Source organism: Arvicanthis niloticus, chromosome 1, assembly GCF_011762505.2.
Source record: "Arvicanthis niloticus isolate mArvNil1 chromosome 1, mArvNil1.pat.X, whole genome shotgun sequence".
Lineage (NCBI taxonomy): Eukaryota > Metazoa > Chordata > Mammalia > Rodentia > Muridae > Arvicanthis > Arvicanthis niloticus.
The window spans coordinates 162,233,174-162,252,853 of record NC_047658.1 but is presented as its reverse complement, the minus strand read 5'-3'; the positions used below and the strand labels follow the sequence as shown (position 1 = coordinate 162,252,853).

Genomic DNA, 19,680 nt, shown 5'->3' with positions numbered 1-19,680 from the left:
CAGAGACGTCTGGTGGATGGAATGACACCATCTTACTTTAGGTTTGAAAAGATGTTCCCAACGTCGCCGGCTCCTTTGTGCACGGAACCGTGCCTGCCAACAGTCCAGCTTCCCTTGGACACCTGCCCTTTGCGTGCATAACCAACACACTGTTTCCTAAACTCGGGCTTGTTGTTGGCAGGGGTTGGAGGCCCCTGGTTTAATAGAACAGGCAGCCGCTCAGCCAGCGACGCTGTGATCCCCAGATGACAGGTAAAGAAACGGTGCAATCAAAAGACACCGTCAGGTCGGAATAACACAGGCTGAGTGTGTCGGCCTGGGGCAGCGAGCGGCCTCCTGGCGTCCAGACATTCTTCCTTGCCTGGCCTGGCCATTGTGTCCTGGGGCTGTGTGTGGATCGACAGCTGCTGCTGTTCACCCCAGAGGTGGCTGCCTTGCAGGGGTTGGAGAGAGGCGCCTTCTAGTTAGCGTGTGTATTAGTTTGTTGTAGTTGTAAAGCCCTGTGGGATCCCGCACGGTGAATGCTTTCGTGCTTTGTAAATATGAGTTATTACGACCATTTGATGCTTTTGAGGAACGAGCGACGAGCGAGGGATAATTTTAGAAAGCAGCTCTGGTGGGCTGGCCTCCATCTGGGGAAGCTGGACCGCCCCCTCTGCAGAACTGGCACAGAAGGCCCAGCTCATTAATTCCCAAGGATGGGGAGGCCAGGTCTCTACTGAAGCAACTATCCAGCCCTCAGCCCACGGATGGGAGGAAAGTACTAGTTCATGAGGGTCCCAGTTTAAGGAGGACAACTACCCTGGGCTGGCAAGAGCAGTGTGCTTGCTCTCACAAGGTGGAGGGGACAGCCTGCAGAGTCCTGGAGCTGAAATTAGCCACCAGGGCTCATGGGGTGTGGAGAACTCGTGAACCTCGTTTGAAAGAGCACTTCTTCAGGGGCGTGTGGGCTGTGTACAATTGGATCAAGTGCGCTGTGCGGAGGATGTGGAGGCAAAGTGACCTTCCCGAGCAAAGAAAGCCATTGAGATGTGCAAGGCAGCCGAAATAACTCAAAAATCAAATGACTCTAATGTGTGAGGCCGCGGACAAAACTGTGATCAAGAAGAGGGGCGCCCAGGGTTCCGAATCAAAGCCCGCCGCCACGCCTGTGGAATGTAAAGAATGCCAGAGACCTCAGTAGCATAGAAAACACAAGAGGATGCCGCCATAAGCAAGCAGTGGGGGTGGGGGGGCACTGGAGAAAGAGAGCTCATGCACTGAGGACAACCCCAGTTCAGGCCACTGCGTCTACAGGTGTCCCCAAGTTACCCGAGGCTGGAGTGCACAGGCCACTGACACAGCTTGGTGTTAGACTTGAAGCTGGTGGAAAGTTTGGCATCATTAACTGGCCCAGATGTGGGGCAGAGGCTCTTATCGGGAAAGCACTGGGTCCCCCCCCCCCATAAAGTGTTTGGGGTTCTTGTCTCCACTTCCCACTCACACATCCTTGGAAGCCTTCGGGACAGGAAGCAGACTGCTAGAAGGGGTTGTTGCTGGATTATATTCTGACTCCTCCTCCTCTTGAATATCTTCCGGTCCACACTGTTAAATTAAGCTAGATAGTGACCCAGTCCGTGGAAGCAGTTGGCTCTGACCGTGACCGGAGTTAGATGGTTCCCATTGCAAGGCTTGGTTCTGTGTTTCTTGGGACTGGTGTATTTGAGTGTTAGAGTTGGAGGTCAAGGTGGTGTGATCATAGCAGTCACAGGTAGAGGATAAGATCTGCTCTGCTTGGCCCAGGCACTTACTTCCTGCTTCTCTTTCAGTGCTAGGGCCAGAATAAAAGTGGGCGGAGCACTTTGCTTTTCAGCTGCCTGTCTTCCCTTGTTTCATTCCCCAAGTATCTATCATGTTCTTGACAATTCATTTAACTGAGATGAAAGCTCTGACCTCCCTGCACAGCTCTGGAGTGCTTGAGCGATATACCGTGCCTCCTAGTGGTGGGGTGAGGTATCACAGCTAGACTGAACCTCAGGGAGTCAGTGGAACAAGAGGTGGGAGAGAGAGAGCACTTCTAACATGTGGGAGCACCTCATGTTTCTTGGGTCAGGAGCCTGAAAAGATAAGACCGACAAGAGATCCAGACAAAGAATGGATGGTGTAAGGCCCCTGAGAATAGCAGGGTGTGGTAAGCAAGCTAGACCCACAGACCCCAACTCCTGAAGAGCAGAAACCCTTTATGGCCAGTCCCATCAATCCTAGAGTTAGGAAGTCCCTAGCCTCAAAAGGGCCATGAACTCAGATATCCCTGGAGCCTGATTCCTGCTGAGACCAGCTGAGACCAGCTGAGACCAGCTGAGACCAGCTGAGACCAGCTGAGACCAGATGAGACCAGATGAGACCAGATGAGACCAGCTGAGACCAGATGAGACCAGCTGGGATCATCTGGGATCAGCTGAGACCAAATAGCATGTAAGCAGTGGTTGCTCCTCACTCAAGTGTTCTTGTTCTCTCACCAGAAAGTCTACAGGAATGCCTGGGAGCAGAACCGGGCTGGCGGCTATGACTTCAGGCTGGATGCTATCCCATTCCAGACTGCGAGGGCATCCAGGGATATTGCCAGTGATGTAAGACTCCAAACCCTGTCTGCAGATGATAGAGTTCTCCCTGGTTATCCGAGTGAGCCAAAAGGCACAGGAAAGACTCGTGGGCCACCAGACTGTGTTTCTCCACACTAAAAGGGAAGTGGAATGCATGGAGAACATGGGCCTGGCTCTTAGGATTGTAGCCACAAATAGGGGCTTGCGAAGGGTTTGGTTTGGTTTGGTTTGGTTTGGTTTGGTTTGGTTTGGTTTGGTTTTGGCAACGTTTTTAGGAGAGGTACACAGTAGTTGGTGAGGGTCATCTGGAAGCCAAGGAATCTGTGCTTTTGTGTCTGATCAGTTTGTAGTAATGAACCTCTTGTGAAATTGCTTCTGTGCAAGCATGAGGACTCATGTTCAAACTCACAGATCTCATGTAAAGCCAGGTGTGGTGGTATGTGTCTGTAGCTGCAGATGTGCTAGCCTGACACATATACTAGCTAACATGAGACTATCTCTAACACTGTAGAAGGCCAAGTGCTGTCCTCTGACCTCCACAAGTACACTGTGGCACATATATTCCCCAACTCACACACACACAAATTGATACATATACACATATACACAAGATAAAATAAGAAGTGTGACTGTGTAAAATGAACTAGATTCTTCACTTTTAAGTGATTTGAAAAGCATTAGCCTTGGTCCCCGAATGTAGGGAGAACAGAAGAAAGAATGACTCACTTCCATTCCTGTTGGAGTGGTACTTACAGCAGCCACACAGGGTTACAGGTGCATTCTTCCACACCTGAGGTTACAGGTGCACACTACACACCTGAGGTTACAGGTGCATCCTACCACACCTGAGGTCACAGGTGCATTCTACTACACCTGAGGTTACAGGTGCACACTACCACACCTGAGGTTACAGGTGCACACTACACACCTGAGGTTACAGGTGCATCCTACCACACCTGAGGTTACAGGTGCATCCTACCACACCTAAGGTTACAGGTGCACACCACACACCTGAGGTTACAGGTGCATACCACACACCTGAGGTTACAGGTGCACACCACACACCTGAGGTTACAGGTGCACACTACACACCTGAGGTTACAGGTGCACACTACACACCTGAGGTTACAGGTGCATCCTACCACACCTAAGGTTACAGGTGCACACTACACACCTGAGGTTACAGGTGCACACCACACACCTGAGGTTACAGGTGCACACCACACACCTGAGGTTACAGGTGCACACCACACACCTGAGGTTACAGGTGCACACTACCACACCTGAGGTTACAGGTGCACACCACACACCTGAGGTTACAGGTGCACACCACACACCTGAGGTTACAGGTGCACACCACACACCTGAGGTTACAGGTGCACACCACACACCTGAGGTTACAGGTGCACACCACACACCTGAGGTTACAGGTGCATCCTACCACATCCTAGGTTACAAGTATACATACAGGGCATCATCAATGGATGTGGATTGCATTTCAGTCCTGTATCTTTGACCTCTCTCAACATCCCATGGGGTGAAGATTTATTCTCCTGTTTTATCAGATGTTCAGAGAGGCTCCACAGCTGCTCCAAGACCATACAGTTTGCTTTGATTCCAAAGCTTACTCCCTTATCCACCGTTGCGCTTCCTGCTGAAATCCTGCAGTCTATCCTCTGTAGGGAGGCTGGCTTTGAAGGGGAAGGGCACCCTCATCACCTCTCTCTGCCTCTCTGATTTGCAGTTCCGGTACAAAGAGGCATTTCTGAGGGACCGGGGCCTACAGATTGGGTACCGCAGCATCAATGACGACCCGAGGATGAGGCATTTCCTCCAAGTCAGCAGGCTCCAGAGTGACAACGAGTACAGGAAGGACTTTGCCAAAGCTTGCTCCCAGTTCCACAGCCGCGCTGACCAACCTGGCTTTCTCCAGGCCAAGAGGAGCCAGCAACTGGCCAGTGATGTGCTCTATAGGCAGCCGCTGCCCCAGCACACCAGCGACCCAGAACAACTGGGCCTGAAGCATGCCCAGAAAGCCCACCAGCTACAGAGTGATGTGAGCTGCCTCCATATATGCCCCGTCACATTCTGGGGGGAGCAGGCTGAGAAGGCATGACAGCCATTCCCAATTCAGCCACACCTGTATCAAATGCTTTCTCAGGATTGGGCAGCGTGTTATTTCCGGTTCCAGTGCTGTCTTTTTAACAGACAAGAAACCCAAGCCAGGAGGAGTCAGCAACCTAAGATCACAAGGGAAATAAGCAGCAGCTCCAGTGTATTTGTTGTGACAGCCCAACTTCTTATTTTTCTTAATTAATTAATTGGCATTGGGGATTGAGCCAAGGGCCTTATGCATGTTCCTCGTGTGCTCAGCCACTCAGAGCTGTCCAGTCTGAAGGCTTGACCCCCCCGATGGTTCCATTCTGCTATTTTCATGGGGTCTTGATAATTACAGAAGCTAGTTTTATGCTTTCCCTGATAAGCAACTGAAGCTCAGAGAGGGGAGGGGAGTTTCCCAAGGACACAGAGCACATTCAGTAGGCACTTAGACTTGAACCATGTGTCCCCAGGGTATTCTACCCCACTGGAATTCCCACTGTTTCAATGGGAGGATTTCAGGCATGCCGGGCTCATTGTTCAGGTCCTCTGTGCATCACCTGACTGCTCTTTGTCCTGACTTTAATGATGTCAGTGTCGTCTGCATCTCCAGGCTGCCTTTCAATCCCTCACTTGGCGGTCAAAGCACCCAATCCCGCTGATTTTCCTCTTGTTTCTTCCTTCCCTCAAGGTCAAGTACAAATCTGACTTAAACCTGACTCGAGGTGTTGGCTGGACCCCTCCTGGCTCCTACAAAGTGGAAATGGCTCGACGGGCTGCAGAACTGGCCAACAGGAGGGGCCTGGGAATCCAGGGGGCTTCTGTGAGTAACAAGCCACAAGCTGCACCCTGCCTTGCGAGACCACGGGAAACACAAACTCATTGTTGCTTTTCAAAGTTTATTTTTGGCCAAAGGTCAGCTAGTTCTAAGGAAGCGTGAAAGGCAGCTGAACAAGGCGCCTAATTTCATGGGTCTGAGATGACCGGGCAGATGACACGTGGGTTAAACTTCCTGCGGGCTTCCTCTGAAGTCACAGCCATTAGTTCTGCAGAGGCAAACCTACCAGGGCGACATCAATCCCGGGCCAGGGCAGCCCAGGCTGCGCTGACTGCTTGCTCGTTACATTCTCGGAAAGGGTCAGGGACTTGCTGGCTCCAGCAGTCTACATTTTGAACCCTACTTTGTTCAGGAGAGAGACGCCACATCTAAATGAGAAACAGGCTTTGCTTCTGTCTCATCTTTGCCTTGAGGTTCCTTTTTCTTGGGGAGGGTGGAAGAGAGGACAAAGGAGGGGAGGGAAATGTGTTAGATGTTTGCCGGGCATCTTAGCACGGCTTGTGTGAGCAGCAAGGGGATTTTGTGTGAACTCAGGGAGTGGGGGCACTATGTGTGGCTTCTGCAGGTGGAACCAGAGGCAGTGGAGCTTGGAGATCATCAGAGCAGGGGAGTGAACCCAGATGCCTCGGAGATCCTGCATATCAACAGGAAGAAGACTCTGCTGATGTGAGCCTCCTTGAGAAAGAAGCCACCTTGAGGGCTTCAGTCTGCATGAGCGAGTGTTTAAAAAATGTCACATCCTCCCCACTTTCACATCTGCCTTTATTAAAACAACTCTGGAAGCAAACAAAGAGCTTGTGATTTGGGGGGTTTTTCTCTGATGGCTGCATGAGACTGGCTCGTTCTGTGGAGGACCCTGATGCTGTGGGCAGAAGAGTAACATTCCCTGGTGCTAGGGATGCGGGAATCTCAGATTTGCAGGTCTCCATGGTGAAGAATGTCTCTGAATTCTGGTTTTCTAGAAGGTACACTTGTCAGGAGCAGAGCAAGGTAATGTATTTCTTGTTGGTTCCCAGGGAGAGAAGGGCAGAGTGGGTCTCATGAGATAAAGCCCCTCTTCTTTAGCACCAAACAAGAGGGGCTTCAAGGCTCTGCAGACAGCACCTCAGAGGCCAGCCTCCCTGTGCATGGTGGTCTTTATCCAATTCAGGAACTTGGTAACTTGAGTGTAGACTCCTGGCTTCTTCCCACATTCCTGACCCCAGCTTACAATCCCATAGACGTAGTAAATTCCATCCTTCTCACAGGTTAGAGGGCCCCCCGAGTCGCCCTAAAGGAAGAGCAAAAGAGGTTCAGCCTTGGGAAATAGGTTCAGACATGTCCCAAACTGCCTATGAGGGGATGGTAGAGCCTGCTAGCTACTCTGGGCTTCTCTAGATACCAGTACCAAGGCTCTTTTCAAGCTTCCCATGATGCATGGCTCCAGAGGGAGAGAAGCTAACCCCAGCTTCAGTTCCTTAGTTTGGAAAAAGCTTGAAGCCCTGAACTGTGGATAAGTAATGCTTCCTAACTCTCAATTCTAGAATTTTCAGTTCCCAGGTCTCCTCAACGTCTTTTAGTAGCTGACCAAAGGTGGGTGATGGTTTGTTTGGACAAACCCACATTTAAGGAGTAGGGCAGAGACTCAGAGGTAGCCTGTATCTTCAACCTACTGCCTGTTGACCTGTGACCTGAGGCCTTGCTTTTTCAGTAGAGAGCTATGGACAACCACAGAGGAATTCTGTTCCTGAGGGGAATTGTGGAGATTCTCTCGGAGGTGTGTAGGCCAGGGCAGAGAGATGGGCAGGAGGGAAGCAGGGAGGAAACAGCTTGCTCAGTCATCACAACTAACAACTTTCATTACATAACTTACTCTCCTAATTATAACCAATCAATACCTTGTGATCTTATGGTCACATTATAGCTATCTGAAGTCTGACACACCTTTTCAATGATTGATCGAGGTCTTATAATACAAGACAGAATCAGTCTTCAAGACCATAGCTATCAGGGCTTCCTTTCAGTATAGACGTGAGTTGAGTTATGCAGAAAACCTAGCAAACTGTGACCCTGGTGACCCTGCTTATCCTCCAAGAGCTTAGGAAAAACCACACCTACTTTCTCTTCTCCATTCTGAGTATGTGACTATTATATTATATTATATTATATTATAGAGGTATAGAGGATCAAAACAGAGCCGTAAACTCTGGAGAGAGGAATTCCAGTTTCCAAGCCCAAACAGGCTCTGTGTTGGCTGGTTGTCATTGGGTCCATTTGTAGGGAGGCTCTGTCACGGTACAGGATCAGGATGCGGCTATGCTGGGTTTTTTTAGGACAGCTGGGCAGTGTGTAAGGACAAGCAGAAAGCCTAAACGGAGCTGATCCTGGGAGTCTAGGGATAATGCATTCCATGTGATACAAGCCCTGAGTTAAATGGGGTGTGGGATTGGATTTGGGGCAGGGACCTGAGTTCCCCTTAGCCTACAGGTGATGGAATCACTACCTCCTCTGTCTCCAGGATCATGTTTGAATCTCCATAGACCTTAGCTGCTGAGGATTTGCCGTTATTAGAGTGGAGCAGGGTAGCAAAGGCTCTGGTGTTGCACACACCTGGGTTGTTCTGATCTCGTTCCTGTCTGTCACTTTGTACTCTGCTGCTACTGACATTGATAATATCTACAAGCCTTTGTAATGCATGATGGTGACATCATAGGATGCTGGTGCAGCAATATGTGATTACAGTTATTACAATACCCCATCTTGATGTAGGCTCAGACAGATATACCCTTCTGTGTCTTGATGCTGAAGCAGGTGGCCTGTTGACCCTGGTTCCCATTCCAGAGCTACCATAGGCCTCTCTGCTTAGCTTGATATTCAGTGAGCCTTTACCTCCAAGTACCATGTGGAGTTTCTGACCTGGCAGGTGTCTGATCCAGGCTTCTGAAGGTTCCCTGCACAAATCATACTGTCATCGATTGTATGGTCATAGAGTTGTCGGGAGTTGCACAAAGGGTTAGCAATCAGCTTGACTTTAGCATCCAGGAGCTGGCGGGACCCTTCCCCTGTGGGAGAGGAAACAGTCACTACCATGAAGACTGGAATGATACCCGCCCTACTCACCATTAGTAAGAAGCCACCAACTCTCAGTTCAGGGAAAATGGCATTCTTATAGAGGAGGGGAGAAACATCCCATCTTCCAACACCAGAGCCGACTTCACTGCACCCTCCTTACCCCTACGTGCACTTTCAAAGCCCTTCTGATCACAGTTGAACAAATCACTCGCTCCATACTCTGCCTTTTCAACCTGATTGCGAATTCTGGAAAGGGGAGATGGTTCATAACCATCTTTAAATTTCCTGTATCTAGCAGAAGGGCTAACACATAGTAGGTCCTGAAGAAATGAATAGATGAATGCGTAGATGGATGAGGATAGACAGACGGATGGAATCGTGCATACGTACATGGGTGGGTGAATAGGTGAAGTGCCCAGATACAGTAAATTATCTGCTTCCTAGAAAATCTATCCCCTTCTTAAGGATAACGAAATTGCTCGAAGCATCGTTGACTTTGAACATACAATCTTAAGAGCTATTTGTGGAAAAATAAAGGCATTCTAATCTGAGGCCCTAAAGGTTTCCCAAGGAAGACATCACCACGCTGAGCAGACCCCATTAAGGAGAGCGACAGTGGAAAGGCTTAGACGGACTACAACAAGGGGCTACAAACAACTTCCTGGTCGACCTTGCGTCCAGTTAGTCAGAGATTTTCTCTCCCCGAGCCTCTGGCAAATGTATCACATACATTCTGTTTCCTTTTCTTTATGAATCTAAACCTATTCAAAGTGATTTTTCCTGCCCATTATTAAGGATACTCTACTAGTAGGAGGTGACATGTTTTGAGTATTTGGCAAAAATTTGAAAATACTCTTATGAACTTCTTTGTATTCAAGATATAATTTCGGTGCACGTAATCCAAGCCCCGAAGGTAGAAATGACAATTGAGAAAGTAAAACTGAGATGCTTGAGAAGCAACCAAGACTCTTTGCCTGACACTGAAGAGTTGTCAGTGCCAGAAGCTTACAACAGCATTATCCAGAGTGCCTGTCCGATGCCACAAGTGCCCACATGTGTGACGTACCCAGCATCTTTGCAATCTCCTTAGAGAAGGAGCGTGGTCTTCCCTGGTGTACACTCCGTGCTTGAGAAAGGTCATATGTCTAGAACAGGAGGCCAGAGACCACTGTAGAGATCAGAGGCCTACAGGGCAAGCTCCATGAAATGGTTATATTCAACTAGGGCCTGGGCAATGAGGCAGACACATTCTTGGTGATGCATTTTGAACTTGTTTCAGGAGCAGGAGGACAGATGCCATTGCTCCTTTATTCTCTGGATGGTATAGCTCTCCTGTGTATATGGAGACTCACCTGTTTCTGTTACGCCCCAGCCAGAGATGTGGCACTCAGTCCCAGAGGGAAAGGGGTCACTGGGCAAACATATGGTCTTCACATATTTGGACTCCAGAGCACAATGACCGCCCACTGGCTTTAACTTGAGCAAAGCTGGATGAGAGACAGAAGGGGTGGGGAGAATTGGGAGTGATGTCATCTCTTGATCAGAGAAGTGTCGGCTTCATGTTGCTTTGGAAAGAGAGTTGGCAAGCCATATTATTTCTTCCACAACTGAAAAATGTTCTCATCCACATTTTGTGTTTTAAACTTCCAGAAAGGGGTAACACAATACAAAAAGAATATCAATAGTCAATAAAACTAATTGGATTCAAAATCATTCCTGATTCACTTTTCAAAAGCAGGCTGTATGGAAGGGGTTACTGATAAAGAAGGAAGAGACACAGAATATATATATATATTATATATATATATATATATAGAGAGAGAGAGAGAGAGATACTATATATATATATATATATATATATATATATATATATATATATATATATAGAGAGAGAGAGAGAGAGAGAGAACCCATAATGTGAACAGGTCAGGGCACAGCACCACAGACCTGAGCATCCAGCAGCGGAAAACAGCCCTGCCTCTGCACCCAAGCACCTAGTAGGTGCCACACAAGTGCACATACACATTATGTCACAACACATAGTCTCAAGCCATGTTGTAGCAACCTCATTTTATGGAACAAAAAACCGAGGGTCAGGAAGATGATCCAAATTCTAGCTATTAAGCCGGTGAGCTGGGGTTCAAGGCTAAGCACTTCCCATGATATAATAGTCTTCACATCTCTTTCCCGCAACTGAAAAGTTTTACCCAATTATTAACAATTCTATTGTGATGGTTTGTATATGCTTGGCCCAGGGAGTGGCTCTATTAGGAGGTGTGGCTTTGTTGGAGTAGGTGTGTCACCGTGGGTGTGGGCTTTAAGACCCTCATCCTAGCTGCTTGGAAATCAGTCTTCCACTAGCAGCCTTCAGGTGAAGATGTAGAACTCTCAGCTCCTCCTGCACCATGCCTGCCTGGATGCTGCCATGTTCTTGCCTTGACGATAATGGGCTGAATCTCTGAACCTGTAAGGCAGCCCCAATTAAATGTTGTCCTTATAAGACTTCCATTGGTCATGGTGTCTGTTCACAGCAGTAAGACCCTAACTAAGACACTATCATACACTCCCAAGACATAATAAGCTTTGAAATAAATTATCTACATTACAGGATCCCCAAGGGATATAAAGCAAACTTTTCATGGAACTTTCTATAACCAAACCCTAGATTCTTACCTGTGGAGAAATCCACCCAGGGTAAGACCCAGAGGAGGCCGGGGGATACTTGCCAATGTCATTGTGAGGAATCTCATCTCTTTCATTATACTGACTGTACTTCAGGATTTTTTCCACTCTGAAGGTCTGCTCATGGGATTCTGTCTTCTTTAGGTCCTGGTCCCCTAGCACGACTTTTAGATGCTTGCTGTTCATGCTACAAGGTAAAATACGATGCTCGGGAAATTGCCCTGGGATGTCAGAGGCAGGAGCTATGCAATTAAGAAGCCCTGTGTCCCTGGTAAAGCGCCTGACCTTCAGCTTCAGCACCTTATCTGAAGTTCTTTGCTCCCTTAGAAAACTCTCTTTGGGTTCCAGATAACACAACGCAAGGGAACGTTTCATCAGTGGACGGAGAGTGCAGGCATACACTCGCTTTTCCTGGGAGATCTCTTTTCTCTCTGGGCTTGGCTAAAAGTCAGCCATTGAAGTCTTGAGCAAGTCTGCTACAATTCGTGGGTAGGTGCTAATGTTCATGAGTCTAATTTCTCTTGGGGACCACGCTAGAATCCCAAAGGATAGAGTAGACCAGACGTTATACAATCTGTCTCTCAAGCCGAGGAGGCTCATGAGACCAGCCCTGACTCTGAACTTAGAGAATCTGGAAGAGGTGATGATATCTCAGCTCCTAGAAGTCACCAGAGGTACATATGAGAATGCCTGACCTGGTGGTTCACTGATGATGACGGGCCATTTTACCCATTCAGAGTAGACTCAAGAAGCTCAAGAAGAAGACAGAGCTGAATTCAGTCTCACTCAGTGGCCTTCTTTCCGTGAGACTTTAGTTAAGACATTAAACTTTCCTAAGACCCAAGTGTCTTTTATAAAAAGAGAATAACTATATCTTTCCTTTAACATACATACTAAATACTTGCTACATGGAAAGACCTCTGTACTGAAGGCATCGGGGATGTCACAAATAACAAGACACACAAACCCTGACCTCTCTGGGTAGTTAGCTATATATGGTAAACTTCATGGAACAGCTGTGGTAAGCCGTGGTAGGTATATCCACTCTCATTCAAGGCTCTGTTCTTTCTCTTCTGGGCATTTAGCCCCAGTCCTGCCAAACTTCTGAGGGATATCACTTGGTGAGAAGAGAGCCTGTTTTGTGCCCACTCATGTTGTGATATTCTCCCTTCCCCATGGATACCTACTCGGTACAGTGGGCTGCAGTGAGCACCCAGCAGGGGTGGATCAGGGCACCCCCACAGAAGTGGCCTTGGGGCATGGAGGTGGTCAGCGGCAGTGAGGTCTGCAGGGACACCTGCCACGGGTGCTTGCCCGCTGTGCTCTTAAAGCCTCCGTAGATCCGCTTGACTGTGCGTTCAGCCATCTCCGTCTTCCCACAGGAGTCAAACCCTGGCAGATCCATCACAGGCTCCAGAAGGCTTTCCAATGGGTTAGGAGTGTCTGTGGGGCACATGAAGGTAAATCACACAAGCTGTTCCTTTGGAGGACATAGCTGGAGTCACGACTCTGACCACAAGCCAGAGCCGAGAGACTGCACACCTTTGATTTGTTGTTTGGCGAGTGACTGAGTCTTGTTGGATGACTTAGGTAATAGAAAGCAAGTTCATATAGAATTGATGTGAAAGATGTTGTTTTTATTTCCACATTTTGAAGTGCGTTACTCCTCGGATGTACAAACATATACACAAAATGCACAAACCCATCATGGACTTGCATACTGTCTCATCATTAATATGTGTCTTCAGGGTTTTTATTTTTAGCAGATTAGAGGAGGTAGGAGGTTCGCCTGGAAATTTGTGGCAAGCAAAGAGTGTGAGGTTATGTGGCTGCGACCTTGTTCTGTTCGTTGAGGTTGTGCAGAGAGACATATAACACCTGATTCAAGGGCTCAAGAGGGCGGGTCAGGGGAAGGGATGCTTGGGCCAGTTCTCAAAGAATGGTTAAAAACCAAGCAAAAGCAGGTGTGAGATGGAGCATCACAGGTACCCACAGAGCAGAGCTGCGTGTGTGAAACAGGGCGTGGATCCCTTTGGTCAGATCGATCGGCTCCTTCAGATGTGGGTGGAGAGATGCACCAGTGAAGATTGTCAGAAAAGATGCGAAGCTGGACTTCAGAACACAGCTCGTTCTGAGAGGCCACGAGGGCCAAGCCAGTGATGGTCATTGTCCACCTGACACAGCCAGTGATCAACAGCATATGATGGTCATCATATACTGACACACACAGTATATGATTCAGAGGGTACTGACCCCGGGTTAGGACAGAAAGTTTTAGATCTAGCCTGAGATGATGGAAGTGCAGAGGCTAGCTCATTGTCCTGAAGGCTACAGAAGACTAGGAGGAGTGATATGGATGTTTGTGAAGCGAGGGTCAAGGGACATGTAGGGCAGGAGTGGTTAAGCACCAAGACTCCCACCAGGACTGCCCAGGACTGGCCATCTCCTCCCCAGGCCCTACAGATAGCAGCACAGACTCACCCGGCACTGGACAGACTGTGACATCACAGTACTCCCACTTCACCTTCTCACTGTTCACCTTGACAAAACACCAGGGTTTGTGGTCTCCATCTGGGTTTCTAAAATACAAAATTAAAGTGAGCGACCATCAATACTCAGAGAGTTTTGCATCAGGGAAGCACCCCGAGTCAGAAGATACCCAATCCCCACACGGCCTGGAACCGTTCTCCACTGGAATCCTCCAACAGGTTAGCAAACCTTGGCAATACAAGCATGCTCACAGATTTTTGGCAAAAATCTTAACTTCAGGAGGAGAATCCTGAGGATCAGAAAGTAATTTCCAACTAGTGTGCTGGACCATGGGAGACATAAAACATGGGAGAAGTGGAGTTTCTACTGAAGATCCCCACTCAATGTGTTTAGGAAAGTGTTACAGACAGACAGACAGACAGACAGACAGACAGACAGACAGACATGGTGAGAGCTGGCCCCAGCCTCTGAGACCCAGGCATGAGAATCCTTTGGGAAGTAGGCAAAGCTTTCTCCATGAAGATAGCTCCTCAAGAAGGCAGCTCCCATTGAGCATTAGGGGAACAGAGGTAGGCTATCGCGTGCAAAGGAGACACCTTGTTCATGGGGCCAGCATGAAGGCAAGCAAAACACCCTCCCTTTCCATAGGCAAATCATGCACGCCATTGACCTTAGTTAGACTAAAGTAGAGCTAGGAAACCAGGAGTGTGGTTTGGAGGAAGGCTGCTGGCTTGCAGTCAGTTTCAAAGTCAAGCAACCAAGATGGGGAACCTCCGGGAAGCAGTCATTTGTACCTGCAGAAGTTGTGATCTGAGATCCCATGGGTCTCCGCATCCTCCATAAACGTGTTGTAATTCTCCTGCAAGAGGAGGTGGGAGTTCCAGTAAAGGCATGGGTTCTGGTTGACTGTCTTACTCACTTTGCCTCGGTAAGAGTAGCCGTCGCCAACATAACAGTCGTCCGGACCTCGGAGAGAGCAGGCCGCCTATGAGAACGGTCAGTCCTGGACTCATTGGCCTCAATTAGGGTTCGTGGGGATATCAGATGGGTCACAGGACTGGGCTTGATCATGGGTTATCCCTAGGTGTCATCACAAAGCTCCAGAATGTTCCACATTTAACCAGAATTTAAAATATAAAATCCTCTAGTGTGACAAGGTGGGTGCTTACAAAACCATTGGGGGAGGTGGGAGGGGTCCTGGTGTGGTCTGGGTGGAGGGTTGATTTGCTACACCACACTCCAGACCATCACTTCCTTGGCAGGGAGATGGCAGGCTCTGTGCTCTGAGGTTGGAAGACTGGGGAGGATAGAGCTTGGGAAACTCTGAGCCATGTGTGTAGGAGTCACTTGAACAGAAAAGGCACCGGAGGTCTCACTTGTCCTAGATTCTTTGCAGATGTAATAGTAGTGAAGACCCATACCTATTTCACAGAATCTCCCCTTATACTGGTCTGGACAGGCACAGCTAAACCTGGACCTCCGTCTGTGCCGGGAACAGACCCCGCCATTCTGGCAGGGATTTGGTCTGCATGCCGGAAGTACTGTGGAAACAGAAAATGAGTTAGGAGGGGGTGTAACACCCCCTAATGGTGGCACTCTTCTAGAGTCATCCTCTCCTAAATGACAGGATACCATAGGGCATAGACAGATCATTGACACCCTGTCAAATGCCACAGAAAGCATAGACCAACTGCATAAAGCCAGATGGATGGAGGAAATTTTCAACAGGAAAAAACAAACAAACAAACAACCCCAGAATGGGTCGCAGAGTCCTTATGGACTGATCTGGAAGATAGTCTGATCTGGATAGGAACTTGTCTGTGGCCCTTGAGAACTATGTGACCACAGGCAAGTTAACCTCTCTGAATATTAGGTTCTTTGTTTATGAATTTCTATGTCTTCTAGACAAGAGTAAATCTCTTGGGATTGTATACCTACTCAGAGCAGTGACTCAGTGTGTAAGTCCCACATACAACCCGTCTCAGGAATAGATCAGTGCCTACTTCCTGGAGGAATCAACTTCCAAGGTGACTGTGTGTGTGTGTGTGTGTGTGTGTGTGTGTGTGTGTGTGTGTGTTTGTGAATACAGATTAGTGAATTCTCCCTGAGTTCCCCAGGGAGGATTCCTTTTCTAGGATCCTAATGAAAAGGGCTGTCTTGGATGCCACAAAAACTTCAGACACTCTTCTACCCACACCCATGCAGTAAGGTGCAGACACCAGAGGCACCAGTTAGAGCAGAGAAAACATCCTGCCACTCACCTTTGGAGCAGTCTGGCCCCGTGTAAGGGTATCTGCAGGCACAGCGGTAGTAGGGAGGCTTCTGGGTGATGAGGCAATCACCGTGGACACATGGGTTGTCCTTGCACTTGTTTTGTGCTGTGTGAGATACACAGAGAAGTGGAGAATGGGAGTGGGGTGGGACATTACTTGGGGCACATTTGACTTAGAGGGGCACCTGCTTAGCTTAATTTTGGAGGCAGGGCAAGCCGACTGTTTCTGTGGCTTTGTCCGCAGTCCTGGGATGTCAGGCTGCTCCAGGACAAGGATTCCCACTTAACTTTGAGTCCTGGCTGATTTTTTTCCCCATCCTAACATAAACTCTGATAGCTGTTCACACCTCCATGTTCACACCTTCAATAGGCAGTTGTGATTTCTGCCCCTTACTGCATATATTTGATTTTCCAGTTTTGGTCATTCTCCTGAGGTGTGAGGAGAGGGGTGAACCAAAGGCTGTGTTCTCCCCGCTCTCACTGATCGGGTGTTCTCGGCTGTGTTCCTAAATGATCACAACCATTTCCTGAAGGACCCTAAGGGTCAAAATGGAAGGAATAAGTGGAAGGGTCACAAAGGCCAGAGGCCACGATGACACTCTCTGCACTTGCCAGCTCCTCGCCTGTGTCCCTACTCTCACTATTATACAGCCCTACAGGAGTTCTAAATGCAGACACTAGGAGGGTAGTGGATGAAGGAGCCCAGGAGTCAGGCTGGCTGCTCTGGTTTCTGCTTACATCCTGACCAGCTATGTGGTCAGGGGCAGGTTTGTAGCTCCTGTGCACCCTGTTCTAAATTGGGCCTTATGTGCCCTGGGATATTCCTGTCATTGCATTTGAGGATCACACTTCTCAGCTGAAGGTAGTCTAAAAGCAAATTTCCAAGTTTCTCATCCTCTCTTGGCCTCAGCATTCTTCTCTGCAGAATGGAACCATGAGCCCCATGTCACAGTATTGGGCACAGGATTTACAAGGATGCCACCTGTGACCACACATAGCCTGATGCCACCATGCATGATCATAGCCTGTGGAATTATAACCTTTGTCCCGGGATCATCCAGTGCTTTCCTGAGGGTGTCATGGTTAACCCTAATGGATGAAGGATGCAAAGCAATGTGCTCACCAGTCTGACACCGGTTCCCCGAGAACGGGGCCAGGCAGTTGCAACTGAAGGTAGCCCCTCTGATGACACAGTCCCCGCCGTGTTCACAGGGGTTGGACTGGCATGGATCTAAGACACAAAGGCAGAAGTCAAGGTCAGAGAGGGGGAAGCCAAAGAGAAGACCCACTTCTCACCTAAAGTCGGCCTCCTGCCCCAAACGGGAGATCAACAATAGAACTGTTGCTCGGACAAAGGCAAAAACTGTATCATCCTTCGAGATCAAGGACAACCACAGTCACATGCCGGGGAGAGCAGTGCAGGCGAGTAAGAGGGGAGGCAGGCAGACACAATTGTGACTGCATCCCTCAGCCCTGCTTTGGACCTGGCTTTCTCATTGAGAAAGTTCCCTTCCCCTTGTGAGTGTTTTTCCCCTCCCACCTCGCCGGGAGTACATTGGGGTCTGTCTCTGATGCTAAAGGCATTTCATAAGCCTGAAGACCTCCCCTACTTCCAGTGCCCAGGGGTGGAGGTCAGGCAGAAGTGTGCAAAGCTAACCCACCCCTCATGAAACACGCTTTCTGAACATCAGGAAGGAAGAGCAAAGGCAAGAGGGTGACAGAGAATTGACAGCTCAGAGGAGATGACCCAGTGGCCTTCGCCTTTCTTCAACTCCTTGTTCAGTTAGATTTTGTCATATTTCATCTGTGCCTTTGGCTTTTTCATGGTTGTCTGAATGGATCCTCCCTTGGGGAATCCTTTGTCCTGTGCTCACACTCATTGTTCTTTGGTTCGGGAGGTAGGATCCCGGGGCCTGGCTCCTGTTTTGATGGTCTCTTCTGATGTTCCCCTGTGCCCTGTATCTTGGCTCTGCCTTCCAGACCACTTTGCAGTAACACAGCTTTTTATGCAGCTGCTAAGTGCTTTCCACGCCTTCTCCTGCCTCAGTCACGTGGCTTTGCTTGGATCTAGCCTCTTACCTTCCTTTTCTGTCCTATTGGTCAGTCTAAGGAGACATAAACCAAAACTAAGTGTGTGACTGCACACACATGCACACAACCACACTAACACACACATACACCAGCACAATCACATATACACAAACACACACAACACTCACACATGCAAACGCAACTACGTCACATATACACACAAACACACACAGAGACACACCTATACACACAACCACATTCACATATACACACACATATATACAAGTACACTCATACATATACACACATGTATGCACACAACCACACTCACAAATACACAGATACACACACACACACACACACACACACATATATATATATACACAATCACATCATATAAACACATAAAACATACAAACAAATACCTACAAACCTTCATACAACCACACTAACAACTGTGAAAAGATTCTGAATAAAAAGCTGGGCATGGTAGCAAATATTTATAATCCTCGTGCCCAGGAGGTAGAAGCAGACAGAACTCGAGGCTCATTGATCAGTCGGTGCAGTTTAATCAGGGTAAGCCCTGGCCAGTGAGAGCTCCTGTCTTGAAAACTGAAGAAGACATCCTGAAGCAGGACATCAGAGGTTGCCTGCCTTTTATGCACACATGTACATGAACATGTACACATACACACAGACTTACACACACACACACACACACGAACAGGCATGCACACACAGAGATTATAAATAGCAAAAAGAGAAAGAAAAAGGATGAAGACACAACTACATCACATATACATATAAACACACACAGAAACACACTCACATATACACACAAACACACATGCAACTACATTCACATATACTGGGATGTAAATACTCAAAGTTAAATTCTTTTGCATGGTTAGGACACAGCTTGAGGTGAAAGACACAGAACTGATGTTGAACTTGAGATCTCTTGGCAGTGTCAGGAGAGCCACATGACGAGGCGTTGCCTTACTGCATGAACTTGGTCGCATCTGCTCCTCTCTTGGCCTTCCTTACTTCACTTGGTAATAGAGGTAGGGAGATGCTTCTAAGCACCTTCGCTGTGTAGGGCTTCCAGTTTATGAGGCTCTCCAATACCTATTTTACCACGCAGGTCAGAGAGGGGAGAGAAAGGCTCTTGCACATGGCCACACATAAAACCAGTCATGCCCGCTCCCTCCGAATTGACCCACCATCATCTTCATAGTACCAGTCGGGGTTCTCAAGGGAAGTCGGCGTGACACTGGGATCTTTGTCTGGGCTGGAGTGCTCATAGCTGTAGTAATAGTCATCAGGGGTCCAGTCTGCAGGGACAGGAATAGGACAGAAGACACCCTCGTCATTAGGCCTAAGGAAGTCATCCTTGATTTAGGGGACCACCTCTTCCCTGTGAGCTCAATTGCTTTAAGGAAGAATTACCTTTCTTTTCACCTCTCCCCAACAACACTGGAAGGCAGGAGGGTCAGGTTGGTGATGTTTAATTTGGGATATGTTATGATCTAGCAAGGCAGTGCTGGTATTTGGCATGGTAGCGCCTGGTTAGAAATGGAGATCAAGTTCCAACCTTGCACTAAGTGTGACCTTGACTATGGCTATTTATTCTCTGT

The 19,680-nt window shown here is 48.3% G+C and overlaps 2 protein-coding genes across 6 annotated transcripts in view; one reads left to right on the top strand and one right to left on the bottom strand.

Moving 5' to 3' along the window:
• The window catches only part of Nrap (nebulin related anchoring protein), a 78,032-nt gene extending 71,464 nt beyond the window's left edge, over positions 1–6,568 (top strand). For all 4 annotated transcript variants that reach the window (XM_076925223.1, XM_034483760.2, XM_076925213.1 and 1 more), the window contains 4 exons: positions 2,502–2,609; positions 4,327–4,638; positions 5,371–5,502; positions 6,083–6,568. In XM_076925223.1, coding sequence (XP_076781338.1) covers positions 2,502–2,609; positions 4,327–4,638; positions 5,371–5,502; positions 6,083–6,187 — 657 coding nt within the window. In that variant the 3' untranslated portion in view covers positions 6,188–6,568. The remainder of the gene's footprint in view (positions 1–2,501; positions 2,610–4,326; positions 4,639–5,370; positions 5,503–6,082) is intronic.
• Habp2 (hyaluronan binding protein 2) overlaps positions 6,261–19,680 on the bottom strand; it is a 31,371-nt gene continuing 17,951 nt past the window's right edge. Inside the window, exons 3-13 of one of the 2 annotated variants that reach the window (XM_034489379.2) lie at positions 19,267–19,377; positions 17,136–17,243; positions 16,002–16,118; positions 15,162–15,281; positions 14,535–14,706; positions 13,732–13,829; positions 12,438–12,693; positions 11,295–11,437; positions 9,921–10,055; positions 8,413–8,558; positions 6,261–6,787 (exon numbers count right to left, since the gene is read on the bottom strand). In XM_034489379.2, coding sequence (XP_034345270.2) covers positions 6,623–6,787; positions 8,413–8,558; positions 9,921–10,055; positions 11,295–11,437; positions 12,438–12,693; positions 13,732–13,829; positions 14,535–14,706; positions 15,162–15,281; positions 16,002–16,118; positions 17,136–17,243; positions 19,267–19,377 — 1,571 coding nt within the window. In that variant the 3' untranslated portion in view covers positions 6,261–6,622. The remainder of the gene's footprint in view (positions 6,788–8,412; positions 8,559–9,920; positions 10,056–11,294; positions 11,438–12,437; positions 12,694–13,731; positions 13,830–14,534; positions 14,707–15,161; positions 15,282–16,001; positions 16,119–17,135; positions 17,244–19,266; positions 19,378–19,680) is intronic. The other variant, XM_076925242.1, reaches the window with a different exon arrangement.